Below are 23,282 nucleotides of genomic sequence, written 5' to 3'. Positions count from 1 at the left end.
TAATTATCTTTTGCAACCTTCTGACAAGCAAAGTCAATGGGGAATCCAGATTCACTTAACAACCGTGTTACTAACTTAACAAATACAATGAATCACCTAACAACGTTGGCAAGAAAAGTCGTAAGATGGGATAAAACTCATTTAACAAAAGTTTCACTCAGCAACATACATTTTGGGCTGAATTGTGGTCATAGCTGTATTCCTAAACCGAATCCTCTAGAAAGATATAGCACTGTCTAGGCCAGGGGTAGGCAACCTCAGCTCTTTTATGACTCATGGACTTCAACTCCCAGAATTCCGGAGTCAGCATGGCTCAGCTTGGAAACCTCTCACTTTCTCCTCAGCATGGCTGGCTCAGGAATTCTGGGAGTTGAAGTTCATGAGTCATAAAAGAGCCGAGGTTGCCTACCCCTGTCTAGGCAATTTACAATATCAGCATATTGCCCCCAGCAATCTGGGTCCTCATTTTACGGACCTCAGAAGAAAGAAAGGCTGCATCAACCTGAATCAATTGATCAGGATCGATCTTTTGGTTTGGGCAGAGTTAGCCTGCGATATTGCATTCTAACAACTGCTCCATTCGGGTTCTTAACAAGTATATACAACACAATCCTGGTGTTCACCCAATGTCAGCTTCCTCCTAAGTCTTCTTCCCAGAGCCTATCATCATCTAGCTTTCTTGCTTCCTCCTCCATTTCTGTCCTTGACAAGAGAATAAAAAGAAAGAAATGTGCTGGAATTTACTATCGTCTCTTCAGTGTGGCTCAGTGTAGTGTCCTGGAACTGCTCAGCCTAAGAACTACTGCTTCTCTGTTGAGATAAGAACCTTTCTCAGGGTCTTCTGCCCAGTCATCCCCAGAGGTGAAAGCTTCTCCACCAACACCCCAAAACCTCCTTCTCTTCTAGGGTCTTGGGTGAAGCCACTGCATGCAGCCAGCCAGCCCATTCTTGAGTCTAGAGTGGAGGTCGCATAGATCTAGTTCTTCCCTTCCCTTTTTCCAAACAAGCCACCTATGAACCTTTCTTCTCTCTTCTTGACCAGACTCAACAACTGCTCCACACATATAACTTCATTCTTCAACTTTTCTCTCCGGTTACTTTATATATTTAATGCACAGAGTTTTTGTCTTGTATGCTTCTGTATCTCTTCCTCTCTCCACTTTTCAGGTTGGACCAGAATCATGTGTCTCAACAACTGAAGAGATCAATATTTGCCTCCCCCAGAAAAACTCCCCGACACCAAATATACCAGGATGGATCAATGGGATTGCTCTCTCAACATCTCACCACACCAACCCTGGCTAGCAGCCAAGGTCAGCTTATCAGGCCTTGGGACAGCAAAGCTTCTCATCAAGGCCAGAATTGATCTGCTTTTTCATATATATTTTTTACTCACTATAATGGTTAGCTCATTCCAGCAGAGTAGTAACCATGGCAAGCTGCTAAAACCCATATGTCACAATTCAATATGTATGGCAGCCTTTCAACTATAGAAAGGCAATGGACAGGAAGGAAATAAATCATCCTTTCCTCTTCAGTCTACTGTTAATACTTCTGTATAAAAAGAATCCAAGTGCTCCTTTGAGTTGTGCTTAACTGAAATGCTACAACAATAGCAATTCGGCTTCCAAATTCAAATTGGTTTGAAGTTGACATATGTCTCATTTTGGAAAAGAAGCAGGAAAGAAAATATTTTTTGAGCGAATCCAGTTGGACCAGGAGGGAAAGAAATGGCTCCATTCCTAATCTTAAAGTAAACAATAAATGCATTTGAAAATTATAATATTGTCAACTGAAAATTTGACTGAGAGATGGCAATCTACACAAGATTACAGTTCATTCATTTGTGGCATGTTCTAGAGAATGTCACAGTGGATTGCTGCTTTGATTATAGTGATATATCTTAATAGCCATTATTTTCTTGCTGTTAAATTCTAAACCAACCAAAACAAAAGTCATGACTTCAGTTAATTTATCATTAGTCATGAAAAACAATTTACACAGTCCACGATCAGCCATAAGGTTACAATGTGTTCACTGCAACTTAAGAAAAATGAACGCAAACACATCCCTAATAGTTAAGTTGCATTCATAACGAATAATCTAATCTAATCAAGAGAAGAAACTGTGGGAAAGGGCATGTCTTAATAGGGGCAACAAAATAAAGCTCCCCACTTTTTGTCCCCTAAGTTTAAGGGGGAAAACTACAAAAACAAATCAACTGTAAGTAACAGAAAATCTATACATTACCAACAAAGGCTGCAAATAATTCAAGTATACCATCATTAAATTTTATAGAAGAAACATATTTTATCCCAAATAAAATGTTTTCTTCTCCTACCCCTTCTGCAGAGATCAAATTATTCAGTTAAAGGGAAATACATTTTTTTTAAAAATCACCAGGTGATTTACGCAAAAGGCTGCTTTGTTCCCAGGAAAGCCACTGTATTACAAACGACACTGTCCAAATTCTTATCAACAGTGCTTTGTAAACCTGTTGCAGTCATTCTTTTTTGCTCAGTGATTGCTGCAGCAACAGAGGTGCTTCATCAGAAGAATGAATTGCATGCTGTTCAGGCATAGTTAAAAGGCTCAGAAGGAATTTCAGTTCTCAGGGTAAAATGCTGAACAGGCTGTCCATATTCACACAAAACTTTTAGCATGCCTAATTGGCACAATCCCAGGGCTCAAAAGGATCTTCTTGGCTTGCTCTCTGTCAATTTTCATTCAATTGTCCTGTGTCCTAAATTACGTTATTCATGTAACTCAGCCGGACTGATTAAAAGAAGTTCTCAGTACTCACAAAAACAGTGAAGCAGTCACCAATGGCATGATAATGGACACACTGGGAAAACCTCAAGGAAACGATAACCCCCCCTCCCCCATTTATTTATACAACATATATAAAAAGGTAAAGGTTCCCCTGCACATGTGTGCTTGTTGTTGTTGTTGTTAGCTGCGAAGTCGTGTCCGACACATCACGACCCTATGGACAACGTTCCTCCAGGCCTTCCTGTCCTCTACCATCTTCTGGAGTCCATTTAGGCTCACACCTACTGCTTCAGTGACTCCATCCAGCCACCTCATTCTCTGTCGTCCCCTTCTTCTCTTGCCCTCAATCTTTCCCAGCATTAGGCTCTTCTCCAGTGAGTCCTTCCTTCTCATTAGGTGGCCAAAGTATTTGAGTGTTAGCTTCAGGATCTGGCCTTCTAAAGAGCAGTCAGGGTTGATCTCCTCTAGGACTGACCGGTTTGATCACCTTGCAGTCCAAGGGACTCGCAGGAGTCTTCTCCAGCACCATAGTTCAAAGGCCTCAATTCTTTGGCACTCAGCCTTTTTTATGGTCCAACTTTCACTGCCATACATTGCAACTGGGAAGACCATAGCCTTGACTATACACACTTTTGTTGACAGGGTGATGCCTCTGCTTTTTAGTGTGCTGTCTAGATTTGCCATGGCTTTCCTCCCGAGCAGCAAGCGTCTTTTAATATCTTGGCTACAGTCCCCATCTGCAGTGATCTTGGAGCCCAGGAAAATAAAATCTGTCACTACCTCCATTTCTTCCCCATTTATTTGCCAGGAATTGAGAGGGCCGGATGCCATGATCTTGGTTTTCTTAATGTTAAGTTTCAACCCAAGTTTTGCACTCTCCTTCTTCACCCGCAACAAGAGGCTCTTTAGTTCTTCTTCACTTTCTGCCATTAGAGTGGTATCATCTGGATATCTTAGGTTGTTGATATTTCTTCCGGCAATCTTAATTCCAACTTTGGATTCATCTAGCCCTGCCTTTCTCATGATGTGCTCTGCATATAAGTTAAATAGGCAGGGCAACAGTATACAGCCTTGCCGGACTCCTTTCCCAATTTTGAACCAATCAGTGGTTCCATGTCCAGTTCTCACTGTTGCTTCTTGGCCCACATATAGGTTTCTCAAGAGACAAATAAGATGGTCTGGTACGCCCATCTCTTTAAGAACTTGCCACAGTTTGTTATGATCCACACAATCAAAGGCTTTAGCATAGTCAATGAAGCAGAAGTAGATGTTTTTCTGGAACTCCCTAGCTTTCTCCATGATCCAGCGTATGTTGGCAATTTGATCTCTATTTCCTCTGCCTCTTCGAAATCCTGCCTGTACATGTGTGCTAGTTGTTTCCAACTCTAGGGGCCGGTGCTCGTCTCCATTTCAAAGCCGAAGAGCCAGCGCTTGTCCGAGGATGTCTCCGTGGTCATGTGGCCGGCATGACTAGATGCCAGAGGTGCAAAGAACGCTGTTACTTTCCCACCGTAGTGGTCCCTATTTTTCTACTTGCATTTTTACATGCTTTCGAGGTTGGCAGAAGCTGGGACGAGTAACAGGTGCTCACTTGGGATTTGCACTTGGGATTCGACCCGCCAAACTGCTGACCTTCTAATCGACAAGCTCAGTGTCCTAACCCACTGAGCCACCGCATCCCTTACAACATATATAGCTGCCTATATATAATGATTCTAGGTGACTCACAACCATCAATTAAAAACAAAGGGAAAAAAAATAAAGCTACATTTACCCTCAGGTGCCAGACCAAACAACTTCCCAGCAAAACCCACATCCTAGCCCACTGTGTAGGTCAAAAGCCAGGTCTTCGAGGCCTTGTTGAAGGTTAAAAAAGTTCACGTTTCCTCAGACCTCAGGTGAGAGTCTATTCCAAAGAGTTAGGAATGCACACCTCTAAGGTCTGAACAGGTGACAATATTTATAGGAGGAGACCTGGAGCATGACCACCCTATGTAATCCAGTAAGATAGGTAGATACCCTCAGGGGAGAGGCAGCCCCACAACTAAACTTGACCACTGATTGGCATGGACCCTGCTTAAAATGAATATAACTGATTTCAGTCAACCTTGTGTAGTATTTTATTTATTGCATTATGTCAAACAGCCTGAACCTATTCATGCTAGTAAAGCTTACGAATAAAGCTTTATATGACTATTTCAGCTCTCAGTTTTCAAACACATTTTTTTCTGCCTATATAAACTGGGTGAAAGATAAATAATAATAATAATAATAATAATAATAATAATAATAATAATAATAATAATAATAATAATAATAAGAAGAAGAAGAAGAAGAAGAAGAAGAAGAAGTTGGAAGGGACCTTGGAGGTCATCTAGTCCAACCCCCTGCTAAGGCAGGAAACCCTATACCATTTCAGACAAATGGCTGTCCAGTCTCTTCTTAAAAACTTCCAGTGATGGAGCATTCACCACTTCTGGAGGCAGGTTGTTCCACTGGTTAGTTGTTCTAACTGTCAGGAAGTTTTTCCCTAGTTCCAGGTTGCTTCTCTCCTTGACTAGTTTCCATCCGTTGCTTCTTGTCCTGCTTTCAGGTGCTTCTTTGTGGCAGCCCCTGAAATATTGGAACACTGCTATCATGTCACCCCTCACCCTTCTCTTCCTTAAACTAAGGTAAAGGTAAAGGTTCCTCCGCACATGTGTGCTAGTCGTTTCCGACTCTAGGGGCCGGTGCTCATCTCCGTTTCAAAGCCGAAGAGCCAGCGCTTGTCCGAGGACATCTCCGTGGTCATGTGGCCGGCATGACTAGATGCCAAAGGCGCACGGAACACTGTTACCTTCCCACCGGAGTGGTCCCTATTTTTCTAGTTGCATTTTTACGTGCTTTTGAACTGCTAGGTTGGCAGAAGCTGGGACGAGTAACAGGCGCTCACTCTGTTACGCGGCACTCGGGATTCGACCCGCCAAACTGCCGGCCTTCTGATCGACAAGCTCAGCATCCTAACCCACTGAGCCACTGCGTCCCTTCTTCCTTAAACTAAAAGGTAAAGGTAAAGGTTCCCCCGCACACGAGTGCTAGTCATTTCCGACTCTAGGGGCCGGTGCTCATCTCCGTTTCAAAGCCGAAGAGCCAGCGCTTGTCCGAGGACATCTCCGTGGTCATGTGGCCGGCATGACTAGACGCCAAAGGCGCACGGAACGCTGTTACCTTCCCACCGTAGTGGTCCCTATTTTTCTACTTGCATTTTTAGGTGCTTTCGAACTGCTAGGTTGGCAGAAGCTGGGACGAGTAACAGGCGCTCACTCTGTTACGCGGCACTCGGGATTTGACCCGCCAAACTGCCGACCTTCTGATCGACAAGCTCAGCGTCCTAACCCACTGAGCCACCGCGTCCCTTAAACTACACATACCCAATTCCAGCAACCGTTCCCTATATGTTTTAGCCTCCAGTCCCCCAATCATCTTTGTTGCTCTTCTCTGTACTCTTTCTAGAGTCTCGACATCTTTTTTACATCGTGGTGACGAAAACTGGATGCAGTATAAAAACACCTTGATTCACCAGCACAAGAAAAACATCTGTCCAGTCTATTCTCTCTCTCTCTCTCTCTCTCTCTCTCTCTTAACAACTTCAGTTTAATAAAAAGCGTGTATATCCTAAATCTGAAATCACTTATGCCGAAATCTGCTCTTTTCAGAACTGGGCTGTTTGGAAAAGTAAAGCAAAAATATTATGTACAAATAATATATTAAAAGAAGTAGGCAGGAAAGAAGTTTGTGCAAACTATTTGTTTGCGACAATCACAAAACAATACAAAAAGGAACTGAAAAAAATAACCTACTTCTTTCTTTACTTTCTCTTTTGCAGCTTCAGGTGTTGAGGGAGACACAAAGTTTTGGTTCTTGCTGTCTTGATGGCCTCAACCATTGTTATTTGATGCTGTTGTAGTTGTCTTTGATGCTGTTTGCCCATCTTCTGGATCTGCTTCATGTTCTTTGACGTTTTCTACTTTTTATATATGCTTTCTGTCCAGGTGAGCAAACCACTTTATTTGCTGTTTTTGTATATAGTTTAAAATTGGTTATACAGCAATTCTTTCACTTATGATCTCATTTCTGATTTTATCTCTTCTGATCACTCCAGCAGTTTTCTTCAAACATCGAAAATAACATTCCCTTTTCAATTATACATGATAAATGAAGATCATTAAATCTCAGGTGCCAAGATGGTATAAAAACCTAATTCTAATTTCTAAGTTATTTTTATGAGGATTAAGATCTGTTATTTACGTAATTGGGCAACTTGACTTAGAAATTGGATTTTTCTTAAACTAAAGAAGAAATCTAAGAACAACTGAAATAATTTGAAGCCAAACTGAAATGAAAAGACTGAGTATATTGGCCTGTTCCTTTTTCTTCTTGTAATTTATGTATTATGAATTGGCTTAGAAAAAAAAATCTGAATAAAGTTATGAGCAATTCCTCTGTAGATTCTTCTGTAGATTTACATAAATTCTCTGATGCAGAAATAATTTTCCATAGCTGTTATTTGAAGTCAGCCCCAGTAAAATTATATGTCAATTTTAGACTGGATAAATAATACTGAAAGAACTATCCCTCTTACTCAGATTTCACTTCACTTTTCATGAAGTGAAGAAGAGGTGTGCCTTCCTGGTTGTATCTCCAAAGATATGACAATATTTGTCCTCTAAGCTTTGACTCCATATTCTGATCAGCTTTTGTAAGTCAAAAACTGCATCCTAACTTTTGATACCAGAATGGATCCTGATCATTTTTGTTGATGTTAGTTTATGGTTTATTTTAATCTACATTTTCATATATTTTTTTTGTAAACTATGGAAGCAAATGATATATAAGTGATTTTTATAGAATCAATTCATTGAAACCATGAATATTCTATGCATATTCCTTTTTCTTTGCTTTATAAATGGGGCACCTAATGCTATAGCTTCCTAGGTTTCATTCAAAGGATGCTCTTAGTGCTACGTAGAAGATAGATGGGTATTGTTGATTTCTGCATGTTCTTTAAAACAAATGCAATAAACACGACAGATTCTAAAGCACACTAGATTATATAGACCAATTGCCTTCATAGGAATAAGTGTTAATTTTATGAACTCCTATTTTTTTTTTTAGACTCAGTCATCCACAAATAAAACCTCTGTGCCAGAGATTGTGGAGAGGCAGGGAGGATAATGGAAGGAATGTTAGGCATAAACAACAAGAGACAGGAGCACTAGCAATGGCACTTAGACTTATATACCACTTCACAGTGCTTTACAGGCCTCGCTAAAAATTTAACAGAGTCAGCATATTTTCCCCAACAATCTGAGTCTTCATTTTACCAACCTCAGAAAGATGGAATGCTGAGTCAACTTTGAATTGGTCAGGATCAAACTGCTGGCAGTCAGCAGAGTCAGCCTGCTATACTGCAATACTGCATTCTAAGCACTGGGCCAGCATGGCTCTATTGGGAGGGAAATCAATTAAATATGAGCTTATCTCATAAATGGCAACTCAGTCCAGGCAGTAAGAAACCTGGTAAAATTCATTCAAAACATTCCAAGACACATGTACGAACTTGGTCGTAAACAAGTTTTTGTGCTGTCCAAGATCCTGTATTTATCCATACTACTAGCATTGAAAACACCTTACTAACACTTGGGTAATTCTCATTTCCTTCAGTTTACTTATAACGTAGCAGTCATCCCCCGAACTGTATGCTATACAAATCTGCTGAGAGTTTACTGAGAGTTTACTTAATATAGGTGCTTAACTATATTGTTATCTATATCTTTGAAGCTTTCATTGATATATTTTTCACACTACCAGTTGACACATAAAACTTTATATAACCTAGAGCTTTTTTAACTCCTACAGAATCAGAGTGTATTTCTATTTCAGGAAGATTCTTTTTCACAAGTCAGCTGAGGTCTTTATGAATCACCTTGAAAGCTTTCCATAATTTTTGAAATAGTACATGTTTTTTAAACTTACAATTTTCATACTTAACTTTCCCAATAGGGAATTGGGTGAGAAAGACGCCCCTGGACAATTCTGTGAAGACAGATTCCTTGCTGCAAGGAAAATTATTGCTAAAAACATGGTGATTTCCCTCCCCTTTGCAATTCCACTTCATTTATTCATTTGCAATATATTTATGCCACAATTTGACTGGAGGTTATTCTGTGTTAAAGATATTATTTGATAGAGGCTGCTGTTTATTCGCGCCATTGCCACTATTTGATTATTACTGCTTTTTTATTGCTGTTTTATTCATTGCTGTTTTGACTGTATTACTGTTTTTATTTAGTGCATTGCATTATTCTTTAAACACATTTTATGAAATATTGCAGTTTTATATTTTTGGGATGGAAGTGGTCTTGGGAAGGCTTGGCTCTAAGATAACATGTAAATGATTTAAACAGATAAAACGTACATATCTGCTGTGTTTGTGTACAGAACAGATGGTGTGTAAAACCCCCAGCAGTCAGCATTATTCTTAACATAACATAATGTCCCCCATTACTCAAAGCAAGAATACCCGTCAGGCTGTACGAAACAGCTTCTTTCCAGTCAAATCCACACAAACACACCCCCCCCCCCCAAATTTTATATTTCTCTAACCAACTATTTCCAACTATCACCTGGAATACTTCATCCAGTGTTGGTCACCACATTACAAAAAAAATGTTGAGACTTTGGGAAAAGTGCAAAGAAGAGCAACTAAGATGATTAAAGACCTGGAGACAAAAACATATGAAGAACGGTTGCAGGAATTGGGTATGGACAGTCTAGAGAAAAGAAGGACATATATATATGTTTTTGACCCCATCCTGAAAAGAGACACATGTGCATAAACTCAGTCTTTTTATATGCTGCTTCTGTGGTTAAGATGCTGGATCTTTTGGCTAGAAAGTCAACAGCCCAGGTTCGAGACCCAAGCACCATGTGATGGGTTGAGCTTCCATAACTTGCCTCAGCTCCTGCCAACCTAGTAGTTCAAAAGCATGCAAATGCTTCAGTGGGAAGGTAACAGTATCCTGTGATATCATGCTGGCCACATGACCACCAAAACATCTTCAGACAGCACCCTCTCAATTGCCTGGAAATGCATATAAGCACCCTCACACCCCCATAGTCAGCAATGACTAGTAGAGTAAAATCCACTCTTTTATCTTTACTTCTTGGTTAGCAAAATGGTTAAAAAAACATTGAGGCTCATTAAAGGATCCTCAATGATGAAAACATTATTAAGTATTAAATCTATATTTTATTTCATTTATTATATGCTGCCCATCTAACTGCACATCATGTTACTATGTTAAGAAGCCTGAAATCTCTATTTTTGTTTTAATTCAGAAGATACATTCCATAATTATTTACCATTGGCCATTCTAACTGGTGAATTATATTGTCTGTTTCTTTTTTGTATCATTGTGGGAAATTAAATTAGTAATTCTAAGCCACTCACTGCATAAGCAATTATGAAAGAACATCTTAAGTCTTATCCTTCTCCTTTAGAGGAAATATATAATGTTAAAGAAATTACAGTTGTCATAAACTTGTAGCGATAGGATAAAGGCAAAACAAATCTTTTCCTAACCAGAATGGAATGCTAATATATGGAAACATTTAAACATTCCTCTGCAAGAACGTCAAAGAAAATTATTTTCAAGCAATTTAGTCAGTTTATTGAGCTGTTATTCTATGATATAGTTGCATGCCAGTTTTCCTTTAATTTTTAAATTTACAAACCATAACAAAACTCTTGAGTGGTGTAATAAAACTAAAATCTGTAAATAAATGATGATCGTAATAATTATCATCTCAATTATAAATATGGTTTATTGTATGTCAAGTATACAGAAATTGAGACTTTTGTACTTTCATTATTTTTCTTTCATGTTTTAGTTTAATAAAGCAAAAAATAAACAAAAAAGTAGCTATCCAACGATAGCAAAAAATAGCTATCCAATATCTAATATCTAAGGGGCTGCTACACAGAAGAGGGGGTCGACCTGTTCTCCAAAGCACCTGAAGGCAGGACAAGAAGCACCGGGTGGAAACTAACTAGGGAGAGAAGCAACCTAGAACTAAGGAGGAATTTCCTGACAGTTAGAACAATTAATCAGTGGAACAACCTGCCTCCAGAAGCTGTGAATGCTCCAACACTGGAGGTTTTTAAGGAGAGATTCGACACCCATTTGTCTGAAATGGTATAGGGTTTCTTACTTGAGCAGGGGGGTTGGTCTAGATGACCTCCAAGGTCCCTTCCAACTCTGATATTCTGTTATCCCACCATCTGGTTCTATCTCATACCTTTATTTTATTTGTTGGCTTTGTCTTTTACAATCCTAATGCATTTTATTTTCTTTGTTGTATTGTGAGCTGCCCAAAAATCATTCTGGAGTTTGCAGCGGGGGGGGAGGGGGAAGCGGGTTGCTCCTAAATGAATTCAGAATGTGCAGAGGTATGGACACAATATCCATATGCAGTTCCTAAAAGCAGCTGGATCTTTTCCCTGGATTGCAGAGCTGTCTGCCAACACTATCCTAGGAAAATATTTGATTTATGGAGTTGCAGACAGTTGCACCTCAAATGCCCTAGCAGTATTGTAACTTGTCAAATCGCTACATCATTATTAAGCTACTGAGATCTGAGATTTCCTAGTTAGAAGGTAGAAGTCTACACAATCTCAGGAAAATTTTAAGCAGCTGCTTTAAAGAGCTGTAAGATGGCACAAATTGCACAATTAAGGCAGTTTATACGATTGGCTTTTTCATGAAGGAGTAACAATCATGGCAAAAACTCTGAATTCAAGAGTTCTTGCCAAGCATAAAGAGAGCACAAACAGGCTCTTGGAGAGTACATCTGGAAAACAAACTTATCCACTGAATAATCCACAGCATAATATTAAAGAGACACTACAGCTCCGGTGATCCATCTCCCAGCCTCATCATAAATTGAAAATCAGCAAACAAAATTCGAAGTTTTTGTCCTTTGCAGCCTATTAGATGTTTAATTCTGAAATCAATTCCTATCACAGGTATTCCTTAAAAACTCCATTCGCTTTCTCTTCCCCTTTCTTATTTACGGAAGAAAATACTACAGCTGATTCATACACACTTATGCTTTCCACATTTCTTTCAAATGATAGGATTTATAGTAATTTCTCCTGTTGAAAATGTATTTATAGATTTCACGCTTTGCTTATTTTCTTCACCTATCTGGCAGGCATTATTAGAGTTCAAGTTCAATGCACAAGTATAGAGTAGATGGTACCAGGTTCAACAAGAGGGATCTTGGAGTCCTAATGGACAGTCACTTAAATATGAGGCTGCAGTGTGCTGCAGCTGCCAAAAAAGCCAATGCAGTTCTAGACTGCATTAAGAGAGAGGTAAAATAAGATCATGCGAAGTGTTAATGCTGTTTTATAATGCTTTGGACCACACTTGGAATATTCCATCCAGTTTTGGTCACCAGGAGATTAGAAAAATGGTTGAGACTCTAGAAAGAGTGCAGAGAAGAGCAACAAAGATGATTAGGAGACTGAAAGCTAAAACCTATGAAAAAATGGATTCAGGAATTGGGTATGTCTAGTTTAATGAAAAGAAGAACTAGGGGGTGACATGATAGCGGTGTTCTAACATCTAAAGGGCTACCACAAAGAAGAGGGGGGGGTCAACCTATTCTCCAAAGCACCTGATGGCTGAATAAGAAACAATGAATGGAAACTAATCAAGGAGAAAAGCAACCTAGAACTAAGGAGAAATCTCCTGACCGTGAGAACAATTAATCAGTGGAACGACTTGCCTTCAGAAGTTGTGAATGTTTTAACACTGGATGTTTTTAAGAAGATACTGGACAACCATTTGTCTAAAATGATATAGTGTGTCCTGGCTGAGCTGGGAGGATGGACTAGAAGACCTCCAAGGTCCCTTCCAACTCTGTTATTCTGTTATTCATTTGAGGAAAAACCAGCAGATTCTACTCAGTAAGTCTTAACAGTGCTAATTTCTGCTGTTATGGGAAGTTTTGCCCATCATAGGCCTGTATACCATTTTCATATAATAATTTAGATTATGGCTCTACAAATCATTCAGAAGTTGATTATGGAAGCTGAAAATGTAGCACTTGTTTTCAAGTCATTAAAGCAGCTGGTACATTAAAACTGCTCCTGGATGACTCTTTAGGCATGTATGCAAATAACCACTTCATTTCTCATTTTCTCCAGGGTTGGTTCATTTTATTCAGTATAACATTCTGTCTCTTATTAGAAAGATAATAGTTGGGTTAGCAACAGGGTGCTAATGGATGCCATGTACCTGCTGAGAACTTTGAAAATTTCAAAATCTCATGAGACAATACAAAAGAATCCTGCCATTATTTAGATATTCTCTTACAGAAGATATTGAGGAGATTTTAGCAGGTGATGGTGAAATTACCCAGAGACAACTGGAATCAGAAAAAAAATGCTGAACTCTGGGTATCAGTAACATTTAAACTTTTCTCCTTCCCATATTGTAATGATCTATGGCTTTGCACCAAATCAATGTTCTGTGTTCAGCCATTTGTAGAGCCAGTTTGGTCCAGTGGTTTAGGCACCAACAGCTAGTGGTTAAGGCCTCAACAGCTCTCAGAGGGAGTACTAATGACCAGATGACTGCAAAGAAATCCAGTCCTTACACACACACATACACACACACACACAAACACACACACACACACACACACCACCTATCAGAACCTACCTCCACCATCCAGTCTCAACTATCAGTACCTATCCTTCTGTCCCCCCACCATCACAAATGATGAAGCTTCTCGGATGAAAAGTGAAACGTTTTCTTCTTCAAGGAAGAAAAAAAAAAACACAGTCCAGTTGCCTTTTGAAAAAAGCACCTTTGAGACAGCTATGACCTGGATGACTGGGAATCCCCTCAGACATTAAGGCACCAAGCTAGAAAGCAAGGCACTATGAGTTCAAGTCCCACCTTAGCCACAAAAGCCCACTCTCTCTCAGCCCAACCTCCCAATGTTGCTGTTGTGGGGAAAATAGGAAGACAAAGAGGTGGCGAATATATTTGCAGCCTTGAATTATTTGTAAAAACAATAAAGGCAGGATGCAAATAAATAAATGCATTCTGACAACACAATGGATATGGAGTGGTAACAGTATGTGTATGTAAAGATACCCTTGTTTCTTTTGCCTGTCTAAGCCCTATTTAAAAAGCTAAAAGGAAAGAAAAAGATCAGAACACTCCTAAGCAGCGATCAACAACCAGATATCCAGGGTTTAAACATTAACACCAAACATTTAATTTAATTTAATTTAATTTAATTTAATAATTTAATTTGTATACCGCCCTTCTCCTGAAGGACTCAGGGCGGTGAACAGGGCAATACACAATAAAATTAGAATACAAAAATTAAAAATCCATGCAGTAAACAACAGCCTAATCAAGGAATTACCAAGGAGAAAGCAACATCTGCACCGACATTGATAGGGCAAATAATAATAATAATAATAATAATAATAATAATAATAATAATAATAATAATAATAATAATAATAATAATAACAACAATAATGATGAAGTTGGAAGGGACCTTGGAGGTCGTCTAGTCTAACCCCCTGCTCGGGCAGGAAACCCTATACCATTTCAGACAAATGGTTTCCTAAGAGGAAACCCAACTCCCTTCTAGGACTGAATATGTTATCTAGTTGGGTAACCAAACATCTACAAACAAACAAGGAAGCTCAGAGACCACTAAAGACTCCACAAGCTCTAGATGCTGTTTCAATTGTGAAAACAGGAAGTACACTCCATTTGAATAGCGATGTAAGGTGGGGAAATTATGTGGAGAACCAAAACACTTCTCTCATTCCATAGTTCTGATGCTGTATAATTCTACCATGCATCCAGGCCACTTACTTGTTTTAGAAAAATCAGCTACATTTGGGCAAACTATACAGCATATAGCTGCACTGCACTTTGCTCTCATTTAAAATTGATGCTCCGGTTTTATGAGATGTCGTTTTGTTTTCCATCTCCATTAGATTTTAAGTTTCATTGCAAATGTGTAATCAATTCATGAACGAGCTTATCTGTGGATGCGAAGTGAGTCCTCAAAATCATTTTCTGCTCAACCCTCTAATTAGGACTTATATGGAAATAATAACTTCTTTTGAAAAGCTGCTATTTTCTTTGTTGGAATGAGAATTGTAAATGAACTGCTGGCTTCTACCAATGAGAAATAATAGGGCCTGTCCATCTCCTCCCGCCACTAGTTTAATAAATCAAATGAATAGGGTCAGTTGCATTCAAAAAGAATTTGGGCTATTTTACAAAGAGGAGAAAATTCAAATAACTCTCTGCCTTGCTGAAATACATAATTCCAAATACAAATTATGATCCATCATTCCTCTAATGAAAGGCAATCATTGATAGTAAAGATAAAAGTCAAATGCAATTCCAGTGTGTTGAACTTAAAACCTTTGACATTGATAAATGGATATGTAAATGAGCCTAGTGCCTTTGTTCAATGTTAGGTTTTCGGATTAGCATGATATTTATCTGGATTCCAGCCCAGCTTTGTTGTATTGAAATTCATTATAAATTTCAGAAAGTTACTTACCTCTAGCATGCAAGTATATTGGAAGGCATAATTTCAATCATTATTGAATATTATGTATTTCCTTTTAAATGGAGATATTAAATAATATGGGCAAAAGGGTTACATTATAATAAATGAACCTCAAATATAATTCCTTAGATTATTAAAAAAGTAGTTCAATCTATATTTTCTCTCTCTTTCCTACCAGCTCAGCAACATCTATAGTAATAGCAATAGCACTTTGGCTTATATCCTGCACCATAGTGTTTTATAGCACTTTCTGAGTGGTTTACAATACTGCTCCCAACGATCTAAGTCCTTTATGTCATTTTACCAACCTTGGAAGGATGGAAGGCTGAGTCAACCTTGAGCCCATTATGATCAAACTCCAGAATGTGGGCAGAGTTAGCCTGCAATGCTGCATACTAACTAACAAGTTCTATATCTAATAGAACCTGATTGCCCCATGTATTTAATATCCAGTTGAGAGAATACCAGGGACTATAGGCTATATTGGGACATTGTTGGAATTCTGGGGGAAAAAAACACCTGAAAGAAATCGACAACAACCACTTGTGTGTCATGCCTAAAAAACGCCATGAATATGTATATCTATTTGGTGTCTAGAAATAGATGCTGATTTAAAGAACTCTCTCTCTCTCTCTTTCTGTACCTCTCAGCCACCCAGAATTAAGAACAGGACAGAGGAATAATGCTGGAATAATAGATGAATAGCGATAATAATTAAAACATTAAAAATGTGAGGAAAAAATGTACTTGCAGTACATATAAGACACAACAGAATGTCTTCCTATGCACTTGCATTGAGTGGGTCACTGTAAGGCAATCTGCAGCAGAAATGGAATTGCAGGAGGAATAGTTTTTTTTAATGGAAAAGCCAGGTTCAGATTCAAACAGTAACAATAAGGAGAAAGTATATGGTGCTTAATTTTAGTACAATAAACAAATATGGGAAAAATGGAGCACAGGATTCAAAATATGGTTGATAATTATACTTAGGCAAAACTCAGACAGCATTTAAAATAATTTACATTCAAACTTTTCAAAGTAAACCTGAGTCCGCCCAAAATATTGGTAACAGACTGAGAATCTCCTAGATAGTAAAAAAGATGGTTTCTTACTCTTTGCTTTGTATATTGTATAATTTCAGTCCTTTAAAAATAATTGTGTATAATTTAGCATATTGGGCAAACTCTGTCAATATTGATCATGCAATAAGCACTGTTAAACAAGCCAGAGTTCAGTAAATGAACCATGTATTTCCAAAATGTATTTCTCAACTCTTCCACATAAAAGAAATGCCAGATGGAAAAAAAATGGAAATAATATTTCTACCAAGGAATAATTCCACATTGGCTTTCTTTCCACCCCCTGCTAAATGTTTTTGGAAAGAAATGCTCCTAAAGGTTTGTTGCATTTTGTAAGAGCAGCAGTGCTTTCTAAGAATGGCTTCATTTCAGAATTGGCATTAACTTAGTAGATGCCTTTACTGAATATTGGATATTCAAGGAGTAGTAGCTGCTGTCGCTAATCCCAATTCTCCAAGCAGGCATATGGAGTCCTAAAAATTCTTAAAGATGGCTTATTTCCTCTCAGTATCTCCTTCCACCTAGGATATCACATCTCAACAGTAAGTGTGTAATGTTCTGAATGACTGGATTAGGAACCAAAGTAAAATTTTTGATTGGTGGACATTCCTAATTTGAAAGTATATTTTTATTAATAAGTTAGTTAAAAAGACCTTATGCTTATTTCTAATAAGGATTATGCTTGTGGCAAGAAGAGTAGCAAAGTGTAATTATTGTTCTACTCTTCAGTCTGCAGAATATCAGCTGGCAGCTGATATTTAGGAAATATATTCCCTCTTAGGGATGGAAGAGGGTTTTTTTTTTTTTAATCCCACTTATATCCCACCCTTCTCCGAAGACTCAGGGAGGCTTACAATCTAAAGCACAAATCAATGTGCTTAGCAATAGCCTTCATTCTATGTATATGCCTGCTTATTAGGGCTTTTGCCCCCCCCCAAGTGGCATTATTACAAAGTCAGCTTATTGCCCCCAACAATCAGGGTCCTCATTTTACCTACCTCGGAAAGATGGAAGGCTGAGTCAACCTTGAGCCTGGTGGGACTCGAACCTGCACTAATTGCAGGCAGCTGGTGTTACTTAAGGAGGCATTAGCCCACTGCTCCACCAAGGCACCAAGAGTTGGTGGAACATCTTAAGGACCACAGTGAGAGTTAATCTAGGCATCCAATGATAAAATTGCTTGGATTTGCCCAGACTTAGACTTTGACTGTACAGGTCCTGCTGAAGTGATTGAGGCATGGTCTGGATTGTTATCTGAGAAGAGTTTGAGTCTATAAACCACAAGGAAGTGGATAAGAATCTTGGAGCTGTGAATACAGCCATGTATGTATTAGATCTATGCCCCTGTTAGTTGTGTTTACATGGCAATCTTTGAATGAAGGCCAGTCCTGCCTGCCTTGAAGGACACAGTGGTGTACCATGGTCATCATAGATAAGCATAATATACTACAAATGCAAATTAATTGTTCAATAGAGAAAACTGTATTCCAGTAAATATTAACCCTATTGAAAAAAATAGATAATGAAATCAGGAACACTCAGTGCAAATCAGAAGACAAGAGAAACAGAAGATCAAATGCAATGGTCCTATTGTCCCATGTTTCTATGGATTCTAAAAATACACAAACCTGACATCCTTTTCCGATGCATTATAATGATACCAGAGACTTCTACATATAACCTATCCCAAAAAAAATGGCCAAGAAACCTGGATATTTAATAGATGGCTGTGAATACTTCACCAGCTCAACATTATAATGACTTGAGGAAAAAAGATTAAACAGAGAATGAAATCATGATATCCTTTAATATCACAACTCTCTTCGCACTGATCAAGCCAAAACTAGCTTGATCAGAACACTCAGATCAAAACTCAGAAATAATTACACTGCTGCTACATCACACACCACACCTAACTGAATACTCAAAAGTCAAAACAGCAAAACATATGGAACTGATAGACCAGCATCTTACCACATGCTTCCAGATTGTTAGGAAATCTATGAACTAATCCGGGTAGCCTGATGAGTTCCCTTTCTCAGGATTCATAGCAGAAACAGGAATGCAATAATACACTTTTTTATCTCAAATAGAACATCATGTCATATAACCTCCCCACTATCTTACATTTGCTGGGCTCACTTCTAGCCTAGCTTAGCACCTGCTTTTTATTGTTTTATTGTTGTTGTTGTTGTTGTTGTTGTTGTTGTTGTTGTTGTTGTTGTTGTTATTATTATTATTATTATTATTATTATTATTATTATTATTATTATTATTATTATTATTATTATTATTATTATTATTATTCACACTGCCAGCTAGATGTTCAGACATTTGGCATTTTTGTCTACCCATCGCGTTCTTACCAAGGACCTGGGATGGGCAGATCTGGATGTTTGATGGTGTTACAGATATCATCACAGGATGCAAGCTGTTCCCAGTAAAGCTGCCTTTTGCAATTGACTGATGAAAATTTGACAATACCAATGGTGTTCAAACAGTGTTCCAGTTGTTTTGGGATTGCACCCAAGGCACCTACTGCTATTGGTACTATATTATTATTATTATTATTGTTGTTGTTGTTGTTATAAAACTTTTATTCATAAAAACATGAAACTCAGTCAACTGAACACTCAAATTGAATGGCACTAATGGTTGACACGGGTTGCTGCCAGCATCCTAGGTATCAACCAGGTATCTCCTTAAAATGTAAGATGTTCTGAGTAGCACAGTTTTTTGTAGCTTTGCTGGAGTTATTGCAGGAAGCTGCAATTTCTTGATGTATTTTGCAAAGTTTTTGGACATAGTTCCCAGTGCCCCGATGACAATGGGTATCACTGTTACACGTTTCATCCATAATCGTGCAGTTTCAATGGCCAGGTCACGGTATTTCATAACTTTTTCCAGTTCTTTTTCTTTGACTCTGGCATCTCCTGGTACAGTGATATCAATCAACTGTACATCATCATCATCATCATCATCATCATTATTATTATTATTATTATTATTATTATTATTATTATTTATTCAAAGCTCTCATCCAATTTTTGCAGACTTCTCAGTCAGCTACTTTGGTCTCAAGGGAATGAGCTGCTCTTTAAAGTCAGAGATTCAATTCCACAGAAAGCTCATTCCAGCCATATTTGTCAGACCGTACACAATGCAAAGACAGGCAAACCATAGTATTTCAATTGTGGTTGAACTTTCAGTGTGCTTTATACCTGCCTATCTATTATGCAGATAACAAGAGCTGCAGTTCAGCACTTGCATTGGAGTGCCACACTCAGTCTTACATATGCCCTGAATAGCATCCCTGCTAGCTTCCTTCTTTTTATGGTTCTTTTAATCATTATTTGGGCTGAAGTTATACAAAAATATATACCCTGCTTATTATTGCATCCATCACTGACAACTCAGCACTGAAAATGATGTAACTTACAATCTAATCCAAAGAGGGAGTCACCGCCACAGCATTGCTCTAAATGGGAGATTTCTGCAGGCCAGGCATGAAAAGAAATTCTACAATGAGATGGTATGAGGATACAATGTTTTATGCTTTCCATTAGCACTAGGAGGGTAGCGATGACCAATTACTTATAAAAAAAATATTGCCAAAAAATTACATGGGCTTGTTCATGTAGTTACCAGGAATCAAGGGTGACTTGAAGGTATGCACCCACAAATAAATGAATGAATGAATGAATGAATAAATAAATAAATAAATAAATAAATAAATAAATAAATAAATAAATAAATAAATAAATAAACGAACAAACAAACAAACAAATAAATAAATACATAAATAAATGTGCTCCTTCCTCCCATGGAATTCCTACTCTAGACATTTCTGGCAGTTACAATTTGGAGTATACCAAGTGGGTATGAAAAACTTGTATTGTAGAATATCAGTGTTGTGTAGGTCAGTGTTTCCCAACCTTGGTCACTTGAAGATGTGTGGACTTCAACTCCCAGAATTCCCTAGTCAGCTATGCTGAGTGGGGAATTCTGGGAGTTGAAGTCCACACATCTTCAAGTGGCCAAGGTTGGGAAACACTGGTGTAGGTGTTAGAGCAGAGATCCCCAACCTTTTGGGTACCAGAGACCGATTCCGTGGAGAGAGGTTTTTTCCATGGACCGGAGGGTGCAGGGTTTTGTGTGCTGCCTGCATCCCGTGGATGGGGCTTTGCTTGTTTGTGTGGCCCGGTTGCTGGCATGCTGCAGCCCAGTACTGATCCAGTGACCCAGGGTTGGGGACCCCTGGATTAGAGAAACTGAGATTCAAGGTTATTCTCAATCGTGCAACCCAGTGTCTGACGTTGGGCTGATAAAGACCTCTTAGGTTTCTACCTCCAGGTTCTGTGTTGTAGGGGCAAATTAGAAGGCATGTTTAATACGAGACAGGATATAAAACCAAGGAGTTGAAGAAATAAATAAATATCAGGCAGCCCAAATTACATCCTCAATGTGAATGAGAAAAGCAACACTGTTAAAGCTTCTGAATGAATTGATATAAATATTGATAGTGCTATGACATTATGAGAATGCCTACATCAAAATGACATCAGCAGCGAGGGAGACCAAGAACAAGAGAATGGAGTTGAAATTCATGTCATGCAACAATTTTCTTCCAACTTTCATTACTGTTTTAAGTTCTTGCTTTTCAAGTTCTATATGAGATGCATATGCATAATATATGTAGTGTTCTAACATACTCTTTTTCTATTTCTTCCTCATCCAGCATCATTTCATAAAAGTTGGCAAGGTGTGAGGCAAGTGAAAGGTAATCTTGCATCAGTTATATCAACTTCACAAATGTCCTTTTAATGTCAATTTTTTTAAAAAAAATATATGCTATGGTCAGTTCCACATGTTTTTTCCCCATCTTGCATAGAATAGAAGGGGCTCAAGTGAGCATATCAGTGTTGCTCATAAAAAAAACCTGTAATAATTTAGCTGAGCATTTTTCAAAGATATTATCAAGCAAAGCCACCAAAGTCAATGGAGGGTTTTTTTTACTTTTGTTTCTTTTTAAAGCCTAAGGATTACATGAAATGCTAATGCTGTCACTGAATGCTTAGAGAAGAAGGTAATCTAGAGGAAGAATTCAAAGCTTTTAATGCTATCGCACTTAATAGCATTATCTACACTGTACAACAGCACTTTGACCCTTATGCAGACACAGAGACAGTAAATACTCACCATATTCATTGTCATAGAAAATAATAAATTTCTGCCAGGCATATTCTGTGACCACCCTCAAGATGACATCCTTGATGTAGACAGGTGGGCGGACAAAAAGTGTGTAATCGTCATTCCTGTTACTCCTTGTAGTGCCACAGCCACTCCTTGGAGTCCCAGCTGTTGACCTCTGGATGAAGAGATGAGGAATATGCATAGCATCTGCCAGAGACTGCAGCGATCCTGCAGATGTGCAACCAATCGAGCTGACCAGAGCCAGGATCCCATGGTTCATGAGTTCACAGGCTGCAAAACAAAAAGCAAATGAGAGTCAGGATGACAAGATGAACATAAGAGATATTCTTTTTTTTTCCTTTGAAAAAAGCAAATATCCTGCAAACACAAAGTAGTGAAAGTCGACATGCAACGGATTCAGTCGAGCAAGGAAAGGCTAGAGTTTCCATCAATTTGATGTATCTTGTCCTCTTGGAAAACAGGCTTGTTTTAAAATCAGCATGGTGCCATAAAAAGCCAAGAGGCTTGTCCATCCATTTCAAACCACCAAACATATTATTGTTAATGAGCCCTATATGGTGCCTATCTTTACAGCCTGGGAACAGGGGAGAGCCAGACAAGGAGCAACTTCCATAAATATTATCTTTGGAGGACTCTAGATAGATATTAGACATAGAACCCCATATTAAATTAAACCGAGTTACAGGGGAGATAAATGCAGCTCAAAGTCAACATACCAGCTCTGGGAGATGAGATATTTTGTATTATATCTGGAGAGATTTTGAAAGAATAATGGTTCATAGTGGAATATAATATATGCACCTTCATCAAGAAAGAACCAAAACTTAAATTACTTTGGTACAATAAATAAAACCCGAAAACAACAACAACAACAAACACAAGGCAGCATATTTCACCTACATTCTGCCTTTTTTGTTTGTCCATAGGGGGCCATTCAAATGCTTCAGGTATAACTCCATTTTAAAAAGTATTGGGTGTGATAGCCAGTGAAATTGGCCCATGAGGAATGATTTTGACATCCTGTGTATTTGTATTGTGTTAAGTGGTAGTGCAGGTCTATATGTCTCAATGTTGTGCTTTTCTTATTGGTAAAGGAGCGGGAGAGCAGGGTGAATGTTCTTGTAGGAGAGTCAAGTATGGGAGAGTCAACACGAAAAAGACAGAAAGAACTTAAGTTCAATAAATGGTTGATTTCTGTCATGAAATCTTTCTTCACATATGGCAATGGATTCCAATATATTGTCTGTGATGTCCCAAGAACTAAATTCTGGCATCTCCAATTATCAGAATCTATGTACAGAAAAAATTTCTGTAGATAACTAGGAAAATGAGTGAAGCCTGGGAAACTGGCCTCTTGTAAGTCAACAGTAATGCTGATTTACCATCAGCTTATCAGGTACTTAGGAACTGAGGACTTGGCAGCACAAAGAATCAACAACCAATAGTCAGCCATCAACACCCTAATCAACCAATAGGTAGGCACACCCAACCAGGCACCACATAAATACGATGCATAGAAGAAGCTCCAGCATGAGCCAAAAGCTCAGAAGA

The 23,282-nt window shown here is 38.5% G+C and overlaps 1 protein-coding gene across 2 annotated transcripts in view; it reads right to left on the bottom strand.

The window, feature by feature from the left end:
• The window catches only part of GRID2 (glutamate ionotropic receptor delta type subunit 2), a 1,115,417-nt gene that overhangs the window by 467,029 nt on the left and 625,106 nt on the right, over positions 1 to 23,282 (bottom strand). For both annotated transcript variants that reach the window (XM_081332056.1, XM_081332057.1), the window contains exon 3: positions 21,717 to 22,001. In XM_081332056.1, the coding sequence (XP_081188182.1) occupies positions 21,717 to 22,001 (285 nt within the window). The remainder of the gene's footprint in view (positions 1 to 21,716; positions 22,002 to 23,282) is intronic.

Source organism: Vipera berus, assembly GCF_964194415.1.
Source record: "Vipera berus genome assembly, chromosome: 7".
NCBI classification, from domain to species: domain Eukaryota; kingdom Metazoa; phylum Chordata; class Lepidosauria; order Squamata; family Viperidae; genus Vipera; species Vipera berus.
The sequence above is the reverse complement of the archived record's forward strand: the minus strand, read 5'-3'. Positions and strand labels throughout refer to the sequence as shown.